The 21,894-nt window shown below is 40.2% G+C and overlaps 1 protein-coding gene across 1 annotated transcript; it reads right to left on the bottom strand.

Annotated features, from left to right (window-relative positions):
- Positions 1–13,408: 13,408 nt before the first annotated feature.
- ssb (small RNA binding exonuclease protection factor La) lies at positions 13,409–21,083 on the bottom strand. The gene is made up of 12 exons (XM_027143374.2): positions 20,958–21,083; positions 19,644–19,702; positions 19,446–19,549; positions 19,107–19,281; positions 18,587–18,694; positions 17,123–17,226; positions 16,357–16,428; positions 16,000–16,042; positions 15,642–15,779; positions 15,373–15,565; positions 14,938–15,069; positions 13,409–14,800 (listed from the first exon to the last, which is right to left on the bottom strand). Exons 2-12 carry the CDS (start codon positions 19,698–19,700, stop codon positions 14,709–14,711), a joined length of 1,218 nt encoding a protein of 405 aa, XP_026999175.2. The 5' UTR covers positions 19,701–19,702; positions 20,958–21,083; the 3' UTR covers positions 13,409–14,708.
- Between the last annotated feature and the right edge of the window lie 811 nt (positions 21,084–21,894).

The raw sequence follows: 21,894 nt of genomic DNA, 5'->3' as shown, positions 1-21,894 counted from the left end.
TTTAAGCAAAAGAATAAAGAAGGTTTATGCAGAAGTAATGAGGTGAGCAGGCACTTTATTAGAACACAGAAACACACACACATTGGTTTGTACTGTTAGTTTGTGTGAATGAGGTACAGTCACTGAATGGCACTGTGGCTTTATAACTGTGTGTATGAATATGGTGTTTATGAGCATTACAGTAAAACTAAAGTAAATATAGCTCACAAACTAATGTTAGTCACAGCACAGCACTGATGAATTCTCGACTCTGAATGTCCTAAAAAGGTTAATACACAACAATGTGTGTGTGCGTGTGTGTGGTGTGTGTGTATGTGTGTGTGTGTGTGTGTGTGAGTCCTCACAAAGAGCTAAAAAAACTACTTACACAAAACAACACAGCAGATTAGCAAGATCCTGATAGGCAAATACTGTACGAGAGGAAAAGGAGACAAAGCCAAAGTGACAGATCACACACACTCACACACACACACACACACACACACACACACACACACACACACACACACACACACACACACACACACACACACACACTCAGAGTAAATATGTAAAGCTACAGTGACAGCTCTGTTGAAAAGGGCAGAGAATGCCAGTGAGTCATGACATCCACACATGACTCTACACTTGTGCAGGCATACACACACACACACACACACACACACACACACACACACACACACACACACACACACACACACACACACACACACATTTGTTCATTTGTGTATCTGTAAATGTAGCAGCATCACGTTTAACAATGCAAAGCTGTACATCCAGAAAAATTGTGTGTGTGTGTGTGTGTGTGTGTGTGTATGCGTGTGCGTGCGTGTGTGTGTGTACAGGCACTAACAGCTACTCAGTTTGATTTCTAACTGAATCTTCTTGCTGTTCTGCATGATTGCCTGCCATCGAGAAGCCAGCTTATGCTCATCGACACAAGAGGCCTGGAGAAGAAAAAACAGATTATGATGTCAGTAACAGTATGTCATCAATAACTTTTTTAGATCTCAGATCTCATGGCAACTTCCAGCACTTCCAACTGTAGAAAGCACAGAGATGGTAAAGACACGAAAAAGATTGTTTATAAAACATCTAGAGAATGCTAGAAGTCTTTTGCATGGTCTAGAATCACTACTGTGTACAAGACATTAAATAGTGGAGTGAGAGGTAAATAAATGATAAAGATATCAGCTTTAGAAGGGCTGAGAGGCAGCTACACTATCTACTGGGCTAAAGCACTGAATGCCAAAAGAAAGCTTAGCTAAAACTAGAATAGACGTTAGTTAAAATTAAAGAATAAAGCTCAGTTGAAGCTCTGGTTAAAAGCCTCGACCATATGCCATAAATGAAGGGGGGAAAAAATAATTTCAATGTTGTTGACCTTCACCTGCTTAACCACCAGCAGTGAAGGTCTTCATTATGTATCACTCCAGAGTAGTGGTTAATATGAAGCTCATATGAAAGTAGACTTTCAGGAATTTAAGAATTTGTGGTGTTTCATCAGAATCTCTGTTTTCCACTAGAACACTAGGGACAATCTTTTCATAAAAACATATTATATTCATAAAAACATTCATATTAATTGTTAAAATGTTTATATGTAGGCCATAATACTTTATAGATCTTGTTAATAAAGTAGCAGGTTTCATCATGTCAATGATAATATGACCGTGTTTTATTTAGAGGTTTGGAAAGGCTTCAGGAGTACTTGCTGTGATCGTCAGGTGGATCTTCCTCTGTGTAGTTCTGCTGTGACACATTCTGTCTGTCTGCAGCTTTTTCAGCTGTTAGCCAACATTCGTCATTTTCCAGCAAGACCCCCACTTCATATCGTTTGTGTGGATGTAACTGCATCTTGTGCACATTCATCACTGCCACTTTCTTACAATAAATCAAAACGTTTTAATAAGCGTTTTCATTTTATAGCACAGAAAAGGTTCGGGCCATTCGCTCGCATCTCGATTAGCTGTGTTTCAGCATTTTCTAAAATAAGCCTAAAGCGTGAGAAGGTTTAATCCAGCTCAGCGGGGGAGGGAGAGAGGATTAGCGTTCGCTTTTCCACCGAGACAGAAAGGCAATTTTCCACTGATAAGTGAGGGTGGCGAGGGGAGAGTGTCTGCCAGGGGCTGATAAGAGCGACTCTCGCTGTACGCTGAGCCAGCAGAGGGCCAAAGGTTATAGGTCACACTATGTTCTGTTTTGTGTGTGTGTGTGTGTGTGTGTGTGTGTGTGTGTGTGTGTGTGTGTGTGTGTGTGTGTAATGAAACCAAAGTGTAGGGCCTTCAGTTTCCAGGGCCACACAGTCCTTTAGTGATTTGGGACATTGAGTGTATTTGTTGTGCACGTTAGCTGTAAAATGCTGTGTGATCAATAAATACACTGATATCTATAACAGGCATCTCTGGAAAAATTGTCCGTACTGTGTGAGTGTGTGAGTGAATGAGACAGGCACAGGCTCGCCGTGACCCGAGAAGTTTCGGATAAGCGGTAGAAAATGAATGAATGAATGAATGAATGAATGAATGAATGAATGAATGAATATCTATAACAGAGGTGTGAGAATTAACCTTCTGAGCATTAGATGAACACACACACACACACGTACATAAACTTGCAGTATGACAGCAAACAGGCTAACCTACTAACTAAAACTGATACTGTAACTGTAACTGTAAGTCTAACTTGTGAATGAGCATTACAGTAAAACAAACAGTCCCATAAACTCGCTTTATATTTGAATCACACAATACCATTATGGAAAACTCTATACATGAGCTAGTGTTACAGAAAATACGATAAAACCTAATCTATCATTACAGAAAACAAGATCATCTGCAAACTAGCATGACAGAAAACAAGCTAAAACCCAATCTAGCATGATAGAAAACAAGCTAAAACCCAAACTAGCATGACAGAAAACAAGCAAAAACCCAAACTAGCATGATAGAAAACAAGCTAAAACCCAAACTAGCATGACAGAAAACAAGCAAAAACCCAAACTAGCATGATAGAAAACAAGCTAAAACCCAAACTAGCATGACAGAAAACAAGCTAAAACCCAAACTAGCATGGCAGAAAACAAGCTAAAACCCAAACTAGCATGACAGAAAACAAGTTAAAAAACAATCTAGCATGACAGAAAACAAGCTAAAACCCAAACTAGCATGACAGAAAACAAGTTAAAAAACAATCTAGCATGATAGAAAAGAAGCTAAAACCCAAACTAGCATGACAGAAAACAAGTTAAAACCCAAACTTGCATGACAGGAAACAAGTTAAAATCCCCGAACCCGGTGGTGGACCCCGGAAGTAAGGGATGCCGTCAAACTGAAGAAGGAGTCCTATCGAGCCTGGTTGGCTCGGGGGACTCCGGAGGCAGCTGATAGTTACTGGAGGGCTAAGCGAGCTTCAGCCCGGGTGGTTGCAGAGGCAAAAACACGGGTCTGGGAGGAGTTCGGTGAGGCCATGCAGAAGGACTATCGGTTGGCCTCGAAGAAATTCTGGCAAACCGTCCGGCGCCTCAAAAGGGGGAAGCAGTGCCCTATTCCCACAGTGGGAGTGGGAATCTGCTGACTTCGACTGGTGACATCCTCGGACGGTGGAAGGAGTACTTCGAGGATCTCCTCAACCCCACCAACATGTCTTCCATTGAGGAAGCAGAGGCGGAGGGCTTGGTTGTGGACTCACTGAGGTCACTGAGGTAGTTGAGAAGCTCCTCGGTGGCAAGGCACCGGGGGTGGATGAGATCTGCCCTGAGTACCTTAAGTCTCTGGATGTTGTGGGGCTGTCTTGGTTGACACGCCTCTGCAACATCGCATGGCGGTTGGGGACAGTGCCTCTGGACTGGCAGACTGGGGTGGTGGTCCCTCTGTTTAAGAAGGGGGACCGGAGGGTGTGTTCCAACTACAGGGGGATCACACTCCTCAGCCTCCCTGGAAAAGTCTATGCCAGGGTACTGGAGAGGAGAATTCGGCCGATAGTTGAACCTTGGATTCAGGAGGAACAATGCGGGTTTCGTCCTGGTCGTGGAACTCTGGACCATCTCTATACACTCACCAGGTTGCTGGAGGGTTCATGGGAGTTTGCCCAACCAGTCCACATGTGTTTTGTGGATCTGGAGAAGGCATTTGACTGTGTCCCTCATGGTGGGGGGTGCTCTGGGAGTATGGGGTTCGGGGCCCTCTGCTAAGGGCTGTCCGGGCCCTATATGACCGGAGCAGGAGTTTGGTTTGCATTGCCGGCAGTAAGTCAGACTTGTTCCCGGTGCATGTTAGACTCCGGCAGGGCTGCCCTTTGTCACCAGTCCTGTTCATTACTTATATGGACAGGATTTCTAGGCGCAGTTGGGGGCCGGAGGGAGTCCGGTTTGGGGACCACAGGATTTCGTCTCTGCTTTTTGCAGATGATGTTGTCCTGTTGGCTTCTTCAAATCAGGACCTTCAGTATGCACTGGGACGGTTTGCAGCCGAGTGTGAAGCGGCGGGGATGAGAATCAGCACCTCCAAGTCCGAGGCCATGGTTCTCAGCTGGAAAAGGGTGGCTTGACCACTTCAGGTTGGTGGAGAGCTACTGCCTCAAGTGGAGGAGTTTAAGTATCTTGGGGTCCTGTTCACGAGTGAGGGAAGGATGGAGCGGGAGATCGACAGGCGGATCGGTGTATCTTCTGCAGTGATGCGGTCGATATACCGATCTGTTGTGGTGAAGAAAGAGCTGAGCCGCAAGGCGAAGCTCTCTATTTACCAGTCGATCTATGTTCCTACCCTCACCTATGGTCATGAGCTTTGGGTCATGACCGAAAGGACAAGATCCCGGATACAGGCGGCCGAAATGAGTTTCCTCCGCAGGGTGGCTGGGCGCTCCCTTAGAGATAAGGTGAGGAGCTCAGTCACTCGGGAGGAGCTCAGAGTATAGCCGCTGCTCCTCCACATTGAGAGGGGTCAGCTGAGGTGGCTTGGGCATCTGTTTCGGATGCCTCCTGGACGCCTCCCTGGGGAGGTGTTCCGGGCATGTCCAACCAGGAGGAGGCCCCAGGGAAGACCTAGGACACGCTGGAGGGACTATGTCTCTCGGCTGGCCTGGGAACGCCTCGGTATTCCCCCGGAAGAGCTGGAGGAAGTGTCTGGGAAGAGGGAAGTCTGGGTGTCCCTGCTTAGACTGCTGCCCCCGTGACCCGGCCCTGGATAAGCGGTAGAAAATGGATGGATGGAAAATGGAAGCTAAACCACAAACCAGCATGACAGAAACCAAGTTGAAAAACAGACTAGCATTACAGAAAACAAGCTAAAACCCAAACTAGCATGACAGAAAATAAGATAAAAACAATCTAGTGTGACAGAAATCAAGCTAATCTACAAACTAGCGTTACAGAAAACTAAATTCCAAACTTGCATTCAATTCAGTTCAATTCAATTTTTTTGTGTAGCGCTTTTAACAATTTCCCATTGTCTCAAAGCAGCTTTACAGAAGTATGAAAACAGAAGAGAGAGAAAAAGAAATAAATAAATATGATAATAATAAGAAGAATAAAAATAAGAATTAAAAATAAATGAGTGAATATATTTGATTAAATTTAAAATTAATTTAAAATACTATATATCTATCCCTATTCATATACTTGTATGACAGTAAACAAGCTAACCCCTAAACTAACATTACAGCTTCATCACAAATCAGCAGTAAAGTTGTTTTTTTATGCTAATTAAGTATGCAACAATTACTTTATTATCTGATCCTGTCATATATGACCTTGACTTAACTGCATATCCGGACATTGTGAAGTGAAATAAAGCTCTGAAGTATGTAGCTGAGAGCCACAGGTACATACAGTGAGCGTGTGCAGCCAGTACAGTTAGCTTTTTTTGCTAATTTGCTGATGAAGCTAGTATGAAGCCTAGCATGTCATTTTGATGTGAATCAAACAGCAGTTTTCACACTGAGTAGTAGGATAAAGTGTTAGCGTGAATTTTTTATTTTTTATTTAATTTTGCTTTAACATTAGAAGCTAAAGTACATGCTTGAGAGAAACAAAGGATAAAAAGAAGTTACTTATTGCTTGCTTGTGTGAAGGTACAGTAAGCCAGGGCTAAAAAACTCAAACTGCTAAATGAGGTCTAAAAAAGAGCACAAAAAAAAAAAGAGACAGATTTGTAGTGGGTGATGCAAAGGTATAATTTTGCCAAAGATGAGGAAAAGCCCAAGAGAGAAAACGACACTGGGTGAAAAGGAGTCAATTTTATTCTAGTGCGTCACAGACATTCTCTCTCTCTCTCTCTCTCTCACACACACACACACACACACACACACGTGTATATTGACGTCACTATGCGAATACGTGTGTGTCTGATGCCTGGTGCAGTCACGTGACTGCTTAAGCCAGAATCTGCTTCACTCTGCTGACTGACAGATATATGCTAATGAGCATGTTTATGCTAATTGCCTGAGATCTCGCCCACTTGCGGCTAACTGCTACATTTTCATTCCATTTGCATACATTACGGACAAAGGACTTGGCTCAGGGGAACGTTCAGAGAAAAACACAAGACAGACAAATGATCAGTAATCAGAGCTCTCTCTCTCTCTTTCACTTTCTCTCACACACACACGATCAATCACAACATTACACGGTATACACAGTATACTTATTTCATATTCACAATAAAACATCTCAAGATTTTCATTCTTCATCATCTTCACATCCACACAGCAGACATATTAATGGTGAATTTGTCCTTGTCAGAGGAAACACAGCATCATTATTAAACCGATACCCCATGATCCTCAATGTTCTCTATCTCTTCACCTAGAAATGAAATCATTCCCCAAGCCAGTCGATCCATCAAGACATGTTCGATCGGTTCAGTTCATTAACAGTAGATTTATACTTGGTGCTATATAGCTAATGTAGATAACAAGGGAAAAAATCTACCAGTTAACCATCAAGTGGAATTGTGTGTTAGAAATGATATTAATCTTCCAGTCCAAAAACCTGCACTGTACTGTAGGCTAACTTACATCTAAACTGTGTGTAATGTGTGAATGTGAGTGTGTGTGTGTTTGTGCCCAATGGTGTCTCCTGCCTTGTACCCCAAGTCCACTGGGAGAGACTCCAGGTTCCGTTTGACCCTGTTTTGGATAAACAGTACAGAAAATGGATTGCATTACAGAGCTAAATGCTATGTAATGGGGTGAGTGTGTGACATTGTTTAGGTGACTGACGTTTGCTTCTCTGGTATTGCTTCTTTGGTTAGTAGCTACAAGCGCTGCGCTACCAGATTGACTATATTTGGGATAGCATAGTAATCAGTAAAGAATAAAAGACCCAGTGTGTTGCTTAGCTTAGCTGAGATAATGAAACCACCCCAAAGTTGATTACAATTAAATGACAGTTTTTTGTCAATTCCATATTGATTTGTCCTGAACACAGCGATGTGCCAACAATAACAACCTTTAATTATTAATAAACATGTTCTACATTGTTTAATTCTTTCCTAGTTACATTTAACAGGTCTGTGAGCCTCACTTTTATTTTCCACTCGTAAATTAAAATTAGATTTAGGCTAAAAAAAACAAAACAAATTACAGCTGAATGTTCCAAAGCACTTGTGTTGGTGATTCTTGTTATGTTCAATAAAATCATTTTCTCCTTACAGTAAACTTTACTATATCAAATAATTATCCAAAGTTTTTAAATAATACCACATTTTTAATCTTTAATATTTATTCTAATTTTGTTTCTAATGTTAAAGTACTCTAAGGATATTTTCTAACTCTCTGTGGTGATATATGCCAATATTTAAATAGACATCTATCTATCTATCTATCTATCTATCTATCTATCTATCTATCTATCTATCTATCTATCTATCTATCTATCTATCTATCTATCTATCCATCTATCTATCTATCTATCTATCTATCTATCTATCTATCTATCTATCTATCTATCTATCTGTCTGTCTGTCTGTCTGTCTGTCTGTCTGTCTGTCTGTAAATTAGCTGTTACTATAGAAACAAAAATGCATTAATATTAACCTGGGATTTGCACCTGTACCACTGTCAGATCTGCTGTTATAGAAAATTAATCAAGACTTTCTGACCAATCAGAACTAAGAATTAATTTTCTGAATTAATAACTGATGTTAAGTAATTTTGAGGGAAAAACTGCTTAAGTGTGTAAAATGGTAACTATCACCTTTTCTGTACTGGACTGTAATATTCCACTGCACCCATGTGTGCAAAAAAGAAAAAAAAAGGTTTCCCTCATAAATATTCATGACACACAAAACATGATGAGAGGGTGAACCGCATGAACACTCCCTCTCAGCCAATCAGACTAGAGGGTCTCATTCATGGTTGCCGTGACGACAACAGTCATGCACAAGCGCCTGAAGCTGATCGTAAATAGCTGGAGGTGACGTTATCACGCGTGTCCCATAATCACGGCGGACAGCCTTCATAACACATCAGAGCAAGCCGAAGGGGAGACCAGTAACATCTGAGTCCACACACACACACGCACACACAGACACACGCACACACAGACACACACACACAGAAACACACACACACATGCCACACACACACACACACACACACACACATACCCCCCACACGCATATACACACACACATACCCCCCACACACATATACACACACACACACATCACACACAGACACATATACACACAGACACACAGACATATACACACACAGACATACACACACACACATCACACACACATCACACACACACACACACACACACGCGCACACACACACACACACACACACACACACACACACACACACACACACACACACACACACACACACACACACACAGGCCTGGGGATTGTTAAAAATCCCACTTCACATATAGCAAACAACAACAAAAAAACATTGTAAGTAATTCATTTTTATTGACCCAATATGGAGAGTGAAATAATCTCCACATGAACAGTATGTGCATTCAAAAGAGAAATTTGACCTTCGCATACGTTTTTATACAGCACGTGCAAGGATAATTAACATGACCTGAATTTGATTCCATACAGAATCTATGCAACACACTACGTTCACTACGCTACGTTCACACAAACAACAATTGAATACTCGAAAAAATGTGATCCTTAGACATAAATTTTAAAACAAGAACCAGCAACATGAGTGACGGTGACCGTTAGAGACTAAATGTGGGCGTGTCCAAAGTTTACATTTTTAGCAACTACCAATAGGATTGAAGACTGAAAAGCAAGAGCTTGCGTCATAAGTGCCACACATTCCAGTTTAATTACGTGAGCCAACAGGAGAGTGGGTGTGGCTTCTGACCTTCACAGTAACCAGTAATTGAGGAAGATGGAAGATAAGCTGATGGCAATCGCTGGTAGCTGTATGATTTACGTCCATCGTTAAAGAGCCGATGAAACATTAATCAATACAAATGCAGACATTGGCATTTCATTCATAACACCTTTCTGCCTCCAATCCCTTTCCTCCCTTTCAGCATGCATGTTGTAATGTGTACAGTATGTGTACAATACAATTTTGAACTTAAGGTTAGCGTGACAGTAGTCAGTCATGGATGTGTGAGTGTGTGTATGTGGAAGAGGGCAGAAAGCTCGTTCCTCAGAGTGTTCTATAGCAGAGCTATGAAGTGTCATTATTTATTTTATTATTATTATTTTTTAATAAACTGTAATTGTTTGCAAGTTGTTGTGAGGGTGTGTTATAGGACAATGACTAACTTATTAAATTAACTTGTTTTAGGAAATAAAATAAGGTGTTACTGAGAAAATACACTCAACTAAGTAAATACAGGCTGATAGCATGGCAATGCTAACAAAGTCCAAAGTCAGAGACACAAGGTGATGTTAGAGAGAGAGAGAGAGAGAGAGAGAGAGAGAGAGAGAGAGAGAGAGAGAGAGAGAGAGAGAGAGAGAGGGAGAAAATATGCTTCCCTGATTCCAGTCCGGTACATCTTCATTTAGAGAGCACAAACACAAATACACACACACTCACACACACACACACACACACACACACACACACACACACACACACACACACACACACACACACACACACACACACACATTTATCAAACACAGTGCTCAGGCAGTGGATGTCCTCCCTCTGTGTGTGTGTGTGTGTGTGTGTGTGTGTGTGTGTGTGTGTGTGTGTGTGTGTGTGTGTGTGTGTGTGTGTGTGTGTGTGTGTGCGTGTGCGTAAGATAAATGTCTGTGTGTATTGCAGCTACAGATCACTCCATTACGGTTATGATTACGGCCTTTCAGATAACACCAATATTTCTGTTCATCCACAAACATTAATAACGTCTAAACAGCCGCTATCGGCCAAGCTGCCGTCTCATTCATCACACACACAAACACACACACACACACTCGTATACATCAGGAGCAGTTTAACTGATGGAAGTTACAGCCCAGGAAGGTCCGGTGCTGAGAAGAAACGACTCCTCTGTTAAACTCTGTCAATCTGTCTGTCTTTCTTACCCATCATGCACCTGGATCAGTTTTGTGTCATGTTAAGAGCGATCAAATCGGCATTAACAGGACCTGAATCTGCTGGTCAGCTTCTTGACTTAAACCATTTTTTTTAAACATCCATCTAATTGGTCAGAAAAAGTTGATTAGATTTCTATAATGTTTTTCATTTCACACATTTCACACATTATTATGACCACATTCATATAGTGGTCATAATAATAATAATAATAATAATAATAATAATAATAATAATAATAATAATAATAATAATAATACACCTCTTAAAAACCAAACGGCACCTATAAAATTCTGCGGGTCCTGTAGAAGTGCCCTATAGACATGTCCCTGTGTCCTCAGGGATTTAAAAAAAAGGGTGTGTTTATATAATAGGCCACCATCTAAACTCTGGAGGAAGAAACCATTCAATTCTATTCAATTCAGTTTTATTTCTATAGAGCTTTTAACATTGGACATTGTCTCAAAGCAGCTTTACAGAACATAAGAGATAAAGTACAAAAAATTCAAGATTAATATTTGACTTATATTTAAATGTGTTTGTATTTATCCCTAATGAACAAGCCTGAGGTGACTGAGGTGAGGAAAACCTCCCTTAGATGGAAGAGAAAGAAACCTTGAGAGGAACCAGACTCAAAAGGGAACCCCATCCTCATTTGGGTGACACTGGAGGGTGTGATTATAAACTGTTATAAACACCAGAGAGTGTTACTATGAATAATGAGAGGGAAAAATAATCATGTGAAAACCAGAGATCAAGAATGAAGCCCATGAATGAGCCAGTGTGTTGCCGAGGGAAGCTTTATATCTGTTTGTTGTAAATCTGTCTGTAATGTTTGAGCTCATTCTCACCTCCATGAATAAATTGCTGTTTAGAAGCAGGAGCGGCGTCACGACGTCAGCCTGAAGAAAACTGGAGAGTTTCTTGAAAATGGATCACATTGAGAGTGATGACCTACAACAGAGGACATCAGCTTTCCTTTTTCTCTTGCTATCTCTACACACACACACACACACACACACACGACCTACATCCATTCCTCCACCTCTATTACTGTCAAATCACTCAAGTCAGTTCTGAGTTTGCCTTTTCATTAAGATTTGATCCGTTTGATTTTTGTAACTCTCTTGTATTTAATGTCTTAGACCACATTTACATTTATTCATGTAGCAGAGCAAATCCCAGCAGGCAGCACCTAATATATGAGCTAGCTTTGACGCTCGTGTTACGTGAACCTATTTCCATATCAGCAGCATACATGAAAGAGGAAATTCCAGCAGAATGCTGATAGCTAGTAGGGAAGTGGAAACGTCACCGAATTGAGGATGAAAAAGACAAAACGAGGCCAAACGTCACAATATGTTCAGCTTCGAGTGTGATATAAAAAGGACAGCGTGAGGATCTGGCGATTCACTGTGTTGATGCTTCTGAGAGTCTGGAGAAGGATTTGATGTCATGCGATGAATGAAACTAATGTAACTAATTAATCTAATAACTAAATAAATACAAACAGATTTCTCTTCGTCCTATATTTTATTTATCAGCCATGATCTGTTTGAAAGAAGGGGGGGGGTGTTTACTTTTGCACACGAAGTCCACGTGTTCTCTTCTCTTACTGTATTTTTCTCATTTTTCTCCTTTATTTATTTTTTCTCCTCCTAATTAAATATATCTTAAGTAACAAACTTAAGTAAATAATGCTGTACTTCAGCCTACAATGTAAATATGGGGATTTTCATTGCAGACTTTAATACATTTCATTTTTCTCACCTCAATTTTTCACATTTTGATTTTAAATGGACTTTGATTTTGAAGGAAATAAAAATCTTGATCAAGGATCGAAACATGATGATCGAATGTACTGTTTATTTATTTTACCATAGAAAATATAATAAACAGAATTTTCTTTTAATTCTATTTATTTTATCTTTTTGTTGCTCGCATTTTATAGATAAAACTCGACCATAACACTTAAAAACAAAAAAAACCTGTAAACGGTGACATTAGTCAAAATTAATTAGTGAAAAATAATAATAAACAGAATGATATGCTTATATAGAATTTTATTTATTCTTGTTTAAAGCATCACACGAGTGAAAACGAAGCCAGGTGACTAATGTACAGGATAATAACTAATCATTAGAAGCAAACTACACACTGCTGAGAGGAACAGTGTACAGTGTGTGTGAGTGTAACAGACTATTTTCACAAGGTGATATCGAGTTGATTAACATAAGAACAAATGGAGCAACATCGCCATCTAGTGCCCAGGATGGACGAGTACACACTCGACTCAATAAAGTCAACACTACAGGATGGAAAACTAATTTGGGAAATTTACTTGTAGAATTTCTCTCATGTCATACTTGTGTAAACAAACAAACAATGTGGGAAAGTATGAAGAAAGTTATAGAAAATATTAAAATCAAGCTACTGTCTCAGTAAACATGCATTAAGTAGCTAAAACAAAACAAAAAAATCTTTATTATGGAGACCTGTGTTCCAATCCAGAAGGTTTATATTTGGGTTTGCATATTTGTCAGTCATTTTATAGCCACGCCCCCAACATCTATTCACTTCATAAATGTTTACAGAGCTGTAACTCGGCTTTTATAGTGTTAAGTCTGCATCATGGTGACAAAGGTGTACAATCTGAAATAATGAGGTCTTTGTGTTACGGCTAGTTGCTAAACAACAGACAAAAAAAAAAAAAAATCAGAAGCTGAACAACGCCTCTGTGCCTCGTAACAAGAAAACCAGGACGTAGGAACGCTTAAAAAAAATGGCTCGGTAGAGTCAAGAGGCAAAGCAAATGTGTGTGGGAGCGAGGGGGAAAATACACAACACTGAGATGGATACACAAACTTTAAACAACAGACTCGGCTTAAAGTTTTTCCTAATTTTTATTCAAATTCAAAATATGAAATGAGCTAAAGTTCACACATGAAAACCAAAAGTAGTCAAAAAAAATGTCAGAGTGCCTCTTGTTGAAATCCTCAGTCGGTTTAAAGAAAACAAAGTGAATTAAAAATGGCACTCTGGAATAAGAGGCTTCAGTCACAAAATAATAACCCACTTAAAAAGAAAAAAAGATTATTTTGGTCGTATTGACAAAGGGAAAATAAAAACCCTTAGTAGCAGAAGTTACGGCTTATGACACTAATTTTAACACCAGTTTCTAAGGTCTGTGATTATCGGGAATGAATATAACCAGCAGATATGCAGACCTGAGACTGAAATCCAAGGTCTGGTCAGGAGATGCTTTTCTACAAGGCTTTCCAGTTCAGAAGGGAACACAGAACGGTTCTGAGGTCCAGTTAGCAGGATCCATGAAGTTCCCTGTGCTTTCCATCTGGAGAAATGGGACTGAGCACGTGTGTGGTGCTGATCATCGCTTTGTTATAGAAATGTGTTACAGTCTTCGTCATTAGGGACAACAAACCGAAAGTCCTGGGAGACTTTTTTTTTTTTTTTTGAAACACAATAATGAGAATAATATTTATGAACCGTTATGAAGCTACACAGATGAAACCCAAACACGCTTATTTGCGTCCTGATTTTGCTGAGATGACAAGAAGGGCAGGACTTAACATAGTATCAGCCAATCACAAACCTGATCACATCAACCAAGTAATTAGAAAACAAAATCCAAACAATAGTCAAAAAAGTAACACGACACACTTACAGGAAGTCGTTACCATTAGTGATTTACGTTTATCTGGTCTGTGCTCCGAACCTTTACTTAACGCTTCGTCATCAACACCTCACTGGCCGCTAAATCAGACAGTCTGGTCTGTGCAGGATGTTGAGAGGAAAATAGCAAACAGCAAGTGGACTGATGTTAAACATTTGTGTCAAGGTTAATATTCCCGATTAAGCACAAGCTACAAAGGTTACATTTTCTTTGTTGCATTTTTAATCTGAAAATGATCGTCGTGTGACTGATCAAGTTCGCGATCGGCTGATTCAATACAAAGAGCTGAAATAAGGATGTGTGCCAGTAATCCTTCTCAAAATTCAACACGGTGTGCGTTTCGCCGCATCGCTCGATCAGGTGCGAGTTCGGGGCAAAGACCGGAAGCTGCGGGTGAGCAGGAACAGTGGACGTGTTTCTGACAGATCTGATTGTAACTGTGAGGAATATTTACAATATGCGTTAAAGCAGCCACGCTGCAGCGGTGCGTTTATGAGCCATTCTCTACTTTCGCTTGCTTGGTGGCTGGAGTCTCAGCATCTTTGCCGTTAGACTCCAAAGTTCGCTTCTTCGCCGCTGGCTCTGTATGATCAAGATAAAGATTAATCAAGTGTACACTCAAGATCTGTTGTACAAACCACACCAACATTGCAGGCAGTTGGACTTTAATGGAGAACTCTCTGATCTGCACCAGGACACAGAGACCATCTCATTCTTACCTGCGTCATCGGCGTCATCACCATCTTCTTCATCGCTATCAAATTTAGTCTTCTTGCCCTGGAACCGCGTCTGCTCTCGTCCTCCTCTGTCCCTGCGGCCGCCCCGGCCTCGGCCGCGTCCCCTGTGACCGCCTGCGTACCAAAACGAGAACACTTGTGAGTTTGAGAGCGATATTTCCTTCATACTCTGACTGAATGATCCAAATAAGTCCCGCCCCAGTTTCTTGACTGACCAATCACTGCTTAGCACCTGCTACAGTCACAGTAGCTCAATTTAAAGATTTCCACTGAGCGTATTGTGCGTAACCCTTTAGAGGTGAAGGCTGTACTGATTCTCCTTCGTTAGCTACACTAGATTCCTCTCGTCACACGTTCCAGAGCTCTAGCTGATCATTAGTTGTGTAAGGAGTGAGTTTATCTGGTTGAGCACGACACCTCTTCCTCCTTTGCGTTTGTTGAGCGATTCCTGCTGGCTCTCCAGGATCTTCTTCAGAACTTCCAGCTCGACATCGCCCTCCAGCACCTCCCACTCAACGTCTTTATCTTTAATCTTCAGCTCGGAGCCTTCGGCTGCTTCCTGAGCCTTCTGCAGGGCTTCCTTAGCATCCGAGCGGAACAGGATGGTGCCCTGAGCACAGGAAGAGCACGATGAGTGAATACTGTATGACTTGGTTTACATTTATTGAAGTAAAATCAGCTCTCACCTCTTTAGCTCCTCTGGTGAAGTCGATCCATTTGATCTGAGCATGCTCGGCAAAGATCTGGTGGAAATCCTCTCGAGAAACGTGATCCAGTTCCCCCGAAAACTTCAGCACACAGCCTCTCTGCTCGTCCAGAGATTTCTGAAAACATTAAATGACGTCCTTAAAAAGATAGCCATGTGACACGGCAAGTTATAAGCACAATAAATCGTTACAGAACACAAGCGTAGAAGAATAAAGACTGAATATAGATGGTGGGATAAGTGCACAATTTGTTATTACAGCAGCAGCATAAAGTGTTAGAACTAGTGTGTGTGTGTGTGTGTGAGAGAGAGAGAGAGATGAATAAAAAGACACTCACCATCTCCTCCTTCTCAGCCTGTTTCTGCTTCTCTTCTTTTTCACTGAAATCAAAATGGTTCCATGAGAAGACTGAAAGATGTAAAAACTGCATCACTGACGTGGGTGAGACTAAATCCTGTGTCGTCTACATAAAAATCCGGTCGTCTTTGTTTCTATTGGCTAAATGGCCAGGGGTTGGGAGGTGACGGGTCAGATTTCGTCACCGCCCCTCGTCCTTTCCCCTTCAGTGACTCAGGTCTCTTCTACGACTGATGACGCGAACGAAACTACAGACGGCATCTAGAGTGATGGTTACTGGAGGACATCAGGAGACAAACCTGTCCCTAATATACGGTGTAGTGCTGCGTTTTCTCACCTCTTGGCTTTAGCCTTGGCGTCTGCGCGGCCCTGCTTCCTCTCCTCCGCTTTCTTAGCAAAGTAGTCGTCCCTAGACGAAGAAGTCAAAGGTGAAACAACGCCTTCCTCAGAGGGAATAGAAATGAACCATCGCTCAATACTGCATTACGACATTAAATCTAATGAAGCCATGTGGGCAATAAATATTTACACTTTTGCTAAATTGAAGAATATGCACTTTTTTTTTAGCAAACAGTTATGAGGAAATTAAGAAACGTATCCACGACTCGACACGAGCCTCGACGTACCTTAGCCGAGCCGAGCTAACTGAATAACCAGACGTTTATGATATGCTTAAAGGAAAAATGCTCAGATTTATGTGATGAACAAATACTTAAAATAATGTAAGATTTATCCATCATAAATAAATAAATAACTAATATTTCAGTATATAAACAACAACTAGGGCGAAATTTAAAACATCATAAATTAATAGAGAAAAATAAGAGCCAATTAGAAGACATTGTTTTTGATTTAGTAGTGAAATATAAAATTAAATAAAAAATAAAATTCAGCTTAAACAGCTACAGAGAACTGACATCAGTAGATAAAACAGAGGAAATGCATTGAGACTATATACTTTATGCTCACGGGTCACGGCACCAGCACATCACTTAACCTTGTGAAGGAGAGACCGTCGTCTTTTTAATCTAGGCACTGCTCGAACACCGTGTGCTCTGTGTCAGACACGTTCATGCGTTACACAAATGTTAAGCGTGACTTACTTGATGAGGACGATCATGTCGTTTCCTTTAAACTGTTTAACGTCGTCTCTTGCGACGAAGGTCTTCGCTGCTTCATCTGACTCCAAGACTGCAAAGATGGAGCCCTGCAATGAACAAGTCAAATACAAAAACACACTAAAATACAGCTGAACTAACAAAATAAAGATTTGATGAATCGATAAACCGCTCCGTAATTCCATAAACAAGCTTCTGTAAGCTATCCGTAAAAGTACTGTGGAGGATTTTGTGGAGTTTTTCCATCCAGACACAAATCCATGAACAGATCCACATCCGTTCCAGATCCAAACCCATACAGAACAATAAACACACACAAGATCACTGCTTTCAGCTATTTATTTATTCTGAATACGAGTGCGAGAAAAATATATTCGTCGTTTGCCTTGAAAAGAGTTTTATTCTGGTTATATTACAAAAATGTTGCAGCTTTTATACATTCAAATGTATTCAAGTAAAAAAGTTATCAGTTTATAGGATTATTAAATGTCTGCGAAAATGAATCCGTTAACGACGACAAACAACAAAAAGGGTTCACCGTTTAGTGTTAATAACCACAGACTTTATTGCTAAAATTTTATTTTTTATATGTATATACATGTATATATAATATATATGAGAGAAGCCTCTACCATACAGGTCTGTGAGAATTAGTCATTATTAATTAGTCTTTGTTTACTAAAACTGCCAGACACAGGAACAGTTTCTTTCCCCAGACAATCACCCTGATTAACAACTCACCATAATTATATTCCCTGCTTCATATCTATAAGCACTGCATTATCAGAACTGTCAGTCATCACATCACCTGTATATATTACACACACTACTGATGCTGTATATTGTACAAAAAGCATAATATTGCACAATACTGTTATTTGCACTCCCACACTTTATGTACATACCTGATCAGTCATATATTCTATATTCATATTTTATACTCATTCTTTCTATATTGTATCTCATCGTCTTGTACAGTTTGTATAGTATAGTGTTATTTATGTCTGTACTTTTGAGAGTCACAAACAGCTAGAACCAAATTCCTTGTGTGCTTCAACACCCTTGGCCAATAAACCTGAATCTGATCGACATCCTGATTAAAAAGCCGACTTGCCTTGCAGCCGGGACGGTTGGAGCTATTGACCAATCAGATTTAAGAATTTAACAGCTATAACTTAACATGGCTCGGACACATTGCTTCATGATGAAATTCTAAAACTGTGTCTTCAGAAAGTCAATTTATATATCGCACCTAATCCGTACCATTAACTCTACGTTCCCTGATCACTGATTCGTCAACAAGTAGCGTAAGGAGGGGGAGGGACTTCAGCGGGCGTCATTCTGAGAATCGGATGTGTGTCGATCAAAAAAATAAATAAATAAACTCAGTGAAACACACACACACACACACAGGTCTAGTTTTTTCTTGTGTAAAAGCATCAGTCTTACCTTGAAAGTTTTCTGTGGCCCTTTCCTCATCTGAATGTTCTCCACATGTCCTTTGTCGGCGAGCCAGTCTTTAATTTCATCTAGTGTCGTATCCAAAGGGAAGCCTTTCTGTGGGACAATGTAATATTTATTAGCTGATAAACAGTGGCATATTTGCTACCGTATGTATGCATTTAACAGAACAGGTGATCAGGCTGCATCGATTTATAAGGTAATGTGTCGGGTTAAATATCGTACCCAAGATGTACACAATTTAATTAGCTATGTTCTGATGTGTAATATATTCGTTTACACTTTTCTCATATCTACCAGGTCACGTTATATCGGTGCCACGATGGATAAACATCTGTGGCCTAAATGGCAGAAGTACAGAGCGATGTGTGTAGACGTGAGTAGAAATAACTCGTTAGCTCTTTAAGCAGCAGAGATTTGTTAAATATTTCTTACAGTGTGTGTGCTTTAAAATGTGGACGAGCGAGTCTCAGTGAAGAAAGTGTGGTCTAAATATCAAGTCACTCACCATGTATATAGATTTGTGTTTGAGGGCATCTTTATACTCATCGGTGTACTCCGGCAGAGGCTTGCTCAGGCTCCGTCTGATCTTTGTTTGATCCTCACTGATCTCCAACAGCCCCGTTTTCGATTTCCGCAGAGATTCGACGATAACCGCAGCGTCTGAGGTCAAATTCTTTAGCCTGCGGAAACAAACACCTGTGAGAACACCACAACAGCGGAAACTCCTCGAGCCAAACATAAGACGAAAGGAATATCTATACACATTACCATCAGGGCAGGATTTAAATCTCTCAAGATAAATATAAGATAATTTAATCCCGTTTGCCGCTTTGAGTTTTTGTACCTGTTAAACTTAAGCATGGTCTCCAGAGTAACCCAGCCATCATCCAGCTGGATCTGCTCCTTTAAAAACCTGTCTCGAGGGAGATTGTGGTCTCCGAAATAATACTGAAAGGGAAGAGAAAAAGTTAAACAAACAATTTAATCCCTTTAAGCACATTTTGAAGCACACAGCTGTTAAAGCGGTGTCAGTCTCTCTCACCTCTATCTGTTCAGCCACCTTCTTTTCCAGGGGAGACATTTCTTGCTCTTCAGCCATCCCTAATCGAAAAATAAAAAACTGTATTAAAATACGTCCACTTTTAAAGAAAGAACATCTGTTATACAAATAATAGAAGAGTTTGTATGCAGAAAATTAATCAAAACCAAACTAAAGATCACCAAACAGACAAAAACTGCACTTAAGCGACGTGACATACTGTACGGCTAAGTACGGTGACCCACTCAGAATTCGTTTCCCCACATTTAACCCATCCAAAGTGCGCACACACACAAACATTACACCGGTGAGAGTGCACACACACACAAAACCACACGCACCCGGAGCAGTGAACACGCGCGCGCGCACACACACAGCCACCCGGAGCACTGGGCAGCCATTTATGCTGCGACACCCAGGGAGCAGTTGGGGGTTCGGTGCCTTGCTCAAGGGCACCTCAGTCATGGCCGGCTCGAGACTCGAACCCACAACCTTAGGATTAGGAGTCAAACTCTCTAACCATTAGGCCACAACTTCCCCCTCTTGCACTTGGACTGGGTTTATAATAATAACAATTATTATTGTTATTATTATTATATTAATATTACCACTACTATAGCACTAAAATAGATTACACTTTGTAGTTGAAGACATTTATGGCCTTTTTTAAATTAACAGCTGCATAATTTCATTCCAAGCCATTTTACATCAGAGGATCATTTAAAAAACATAAGAAATCAAAATCATTTCGTTCTTTCCGTTAATCATTAAACAGAAAGAAGTAAAAGTGCATTTTAATAAAGAGCTGAAGAAACTCTGTACAATTTGGTTTATTTCTTCCTCATTTACATACAATTATACAGCTTTCCACGACTGATGATAAACAAGCCCATATAACAAAAGTTTGTGATGGAAGTAAAATATCTGGCCTTATTATGTGTTCATATTAACGGTGAATTATTAACGTAAACACACTTAAGAGTATAAACACATGTACACATGTGGCGCGCGTGCACTACATGTCCGCCATGTTTGAATCCAACTCTCGCGAAAACTCAGCAACACCGACGAGATTTGGATACAAACCAAAAAGTACTGGAGAAAAAAAGTCCTCAGAAACGTGAAAGTCGTCAGAATTGAATCCGAATAGCGGAAATATAAACGAGGACACGCTGGATTCGTGTCTGGTGTCTGACTGAATAGGTTTAATCCACATGGATAAAAAACCTCACGTCATACTGCACGCACGTGGGCATAAGTCTAAATATAAACAATTTATTTAAAAAAACAAACATATCTTGGTGTTAAAACACTTACTTTCGTGCCTGAATATCTACCTCCGTTGGGATGAACTGCAGCTCTGCCTCGCTCACGTTTGACACACGCTTTTCTTAAGTGCGCATGCGCGTTGCGTCATTTATCGAGGAATCATGGGAAGTGGAGTTCGAGGTTACAAAAAGACTACAAAAATGGCCGAATGTATGAAAAAACGTAGCAGGGTTCAAACCTTATCAAGAACATTCATTCATTCATTTTCTACCGCTTATCCGAATAAATATTTCAAATGTAATGTAAAATGAATATTAAATATATTATTTTAATATAGTATTAATATATTATTATATTTATATATTATAATTATAATAATTGCTATGATTATTATGGTTTTTGTTATTATTATTATTATTATTATTATTATTATTATTATTATTATTACTACTACTACTACTACTACTATTACTACTATTACTATTACTATTACTATTACTATTACTACTATTATTAGGGGTCAAGCCCCGAAGGGGCGTAGACACCTATTGTTATTGTCGGTTTTCCTCTTCTTCTTCTTCTTCTTCTTCTTCTTCTTCTTCTTCTTTTTATTATTATTATTATTATTATTATTATTATTATTATTATTATTATTATTATTCCTCTACTGCCATTGAAGTCAATGGCAGCCTGTACGTAGGAAAGTTATGTAATTTGGCACACATGTAGAGGCCAGTCTTATAAGTTACTATAGCAACTTTGGTGTGTCTAGCTCAAACCCTCTAGCGCCACCAACAGTCCAAACATCCAATTATGTTCATTGTGAGGCTGGTTCAATATAGCTGAAAGTATTGGGTGCTGATATCAGAATCAGAATCAGAATCAGCACCACAGTGACACACACACACTCACACACACACTCACACAGACACAGACACACACTCACACACACACACACACACTCACACACACACACACACACACA

The sequence above is a fragment of the Tachysurus fulvidraco genome, chromosome 5 (assembly GCF_022655615.1).
Source record: "Tachysurus fulvidraco isolate hzauxx_2018 chromosome 5, HZAU_PFXX_2.0, whole genome shotgun sequence".
NCBI lineage: Eukaryota > Metazoa > Chordata > Actinopteri > Siluriformes > Bagridae > Tachysurus > Tachysurus fulvidraco.
This window is presented reverse-complemented; position numbering and strand designations above follow the sequence as displayed.

What these genes read in the sequence shown, in the direction of transcription:
- ssb (XM_027143374.2), bottom strand. Translation starts at nt 19,700, where the DNA reads ATGGCTGAAGAGCAAGAAATGTCTCCCCTGGAAAAGAAGGTGGCTGAA. An exon ending in AGGTGGCTGAACAGATAGAG is followed by an intron (nt 19,550 to 19,643) that starts GTGAGAGAGACT and finishes CTTCCCTTTCAG; the next exon opens with TATTATTTCGGAGACCACAA. An exon ending in GGCCACAGAAAACTTTCAAG is followed by an intron (nt 17,227 to 18,586) that starts GTAAGACTGATG and finishes TGTTCATTGCAG; the next exon opens with GGCTCCATCTTTGCAGTCTT.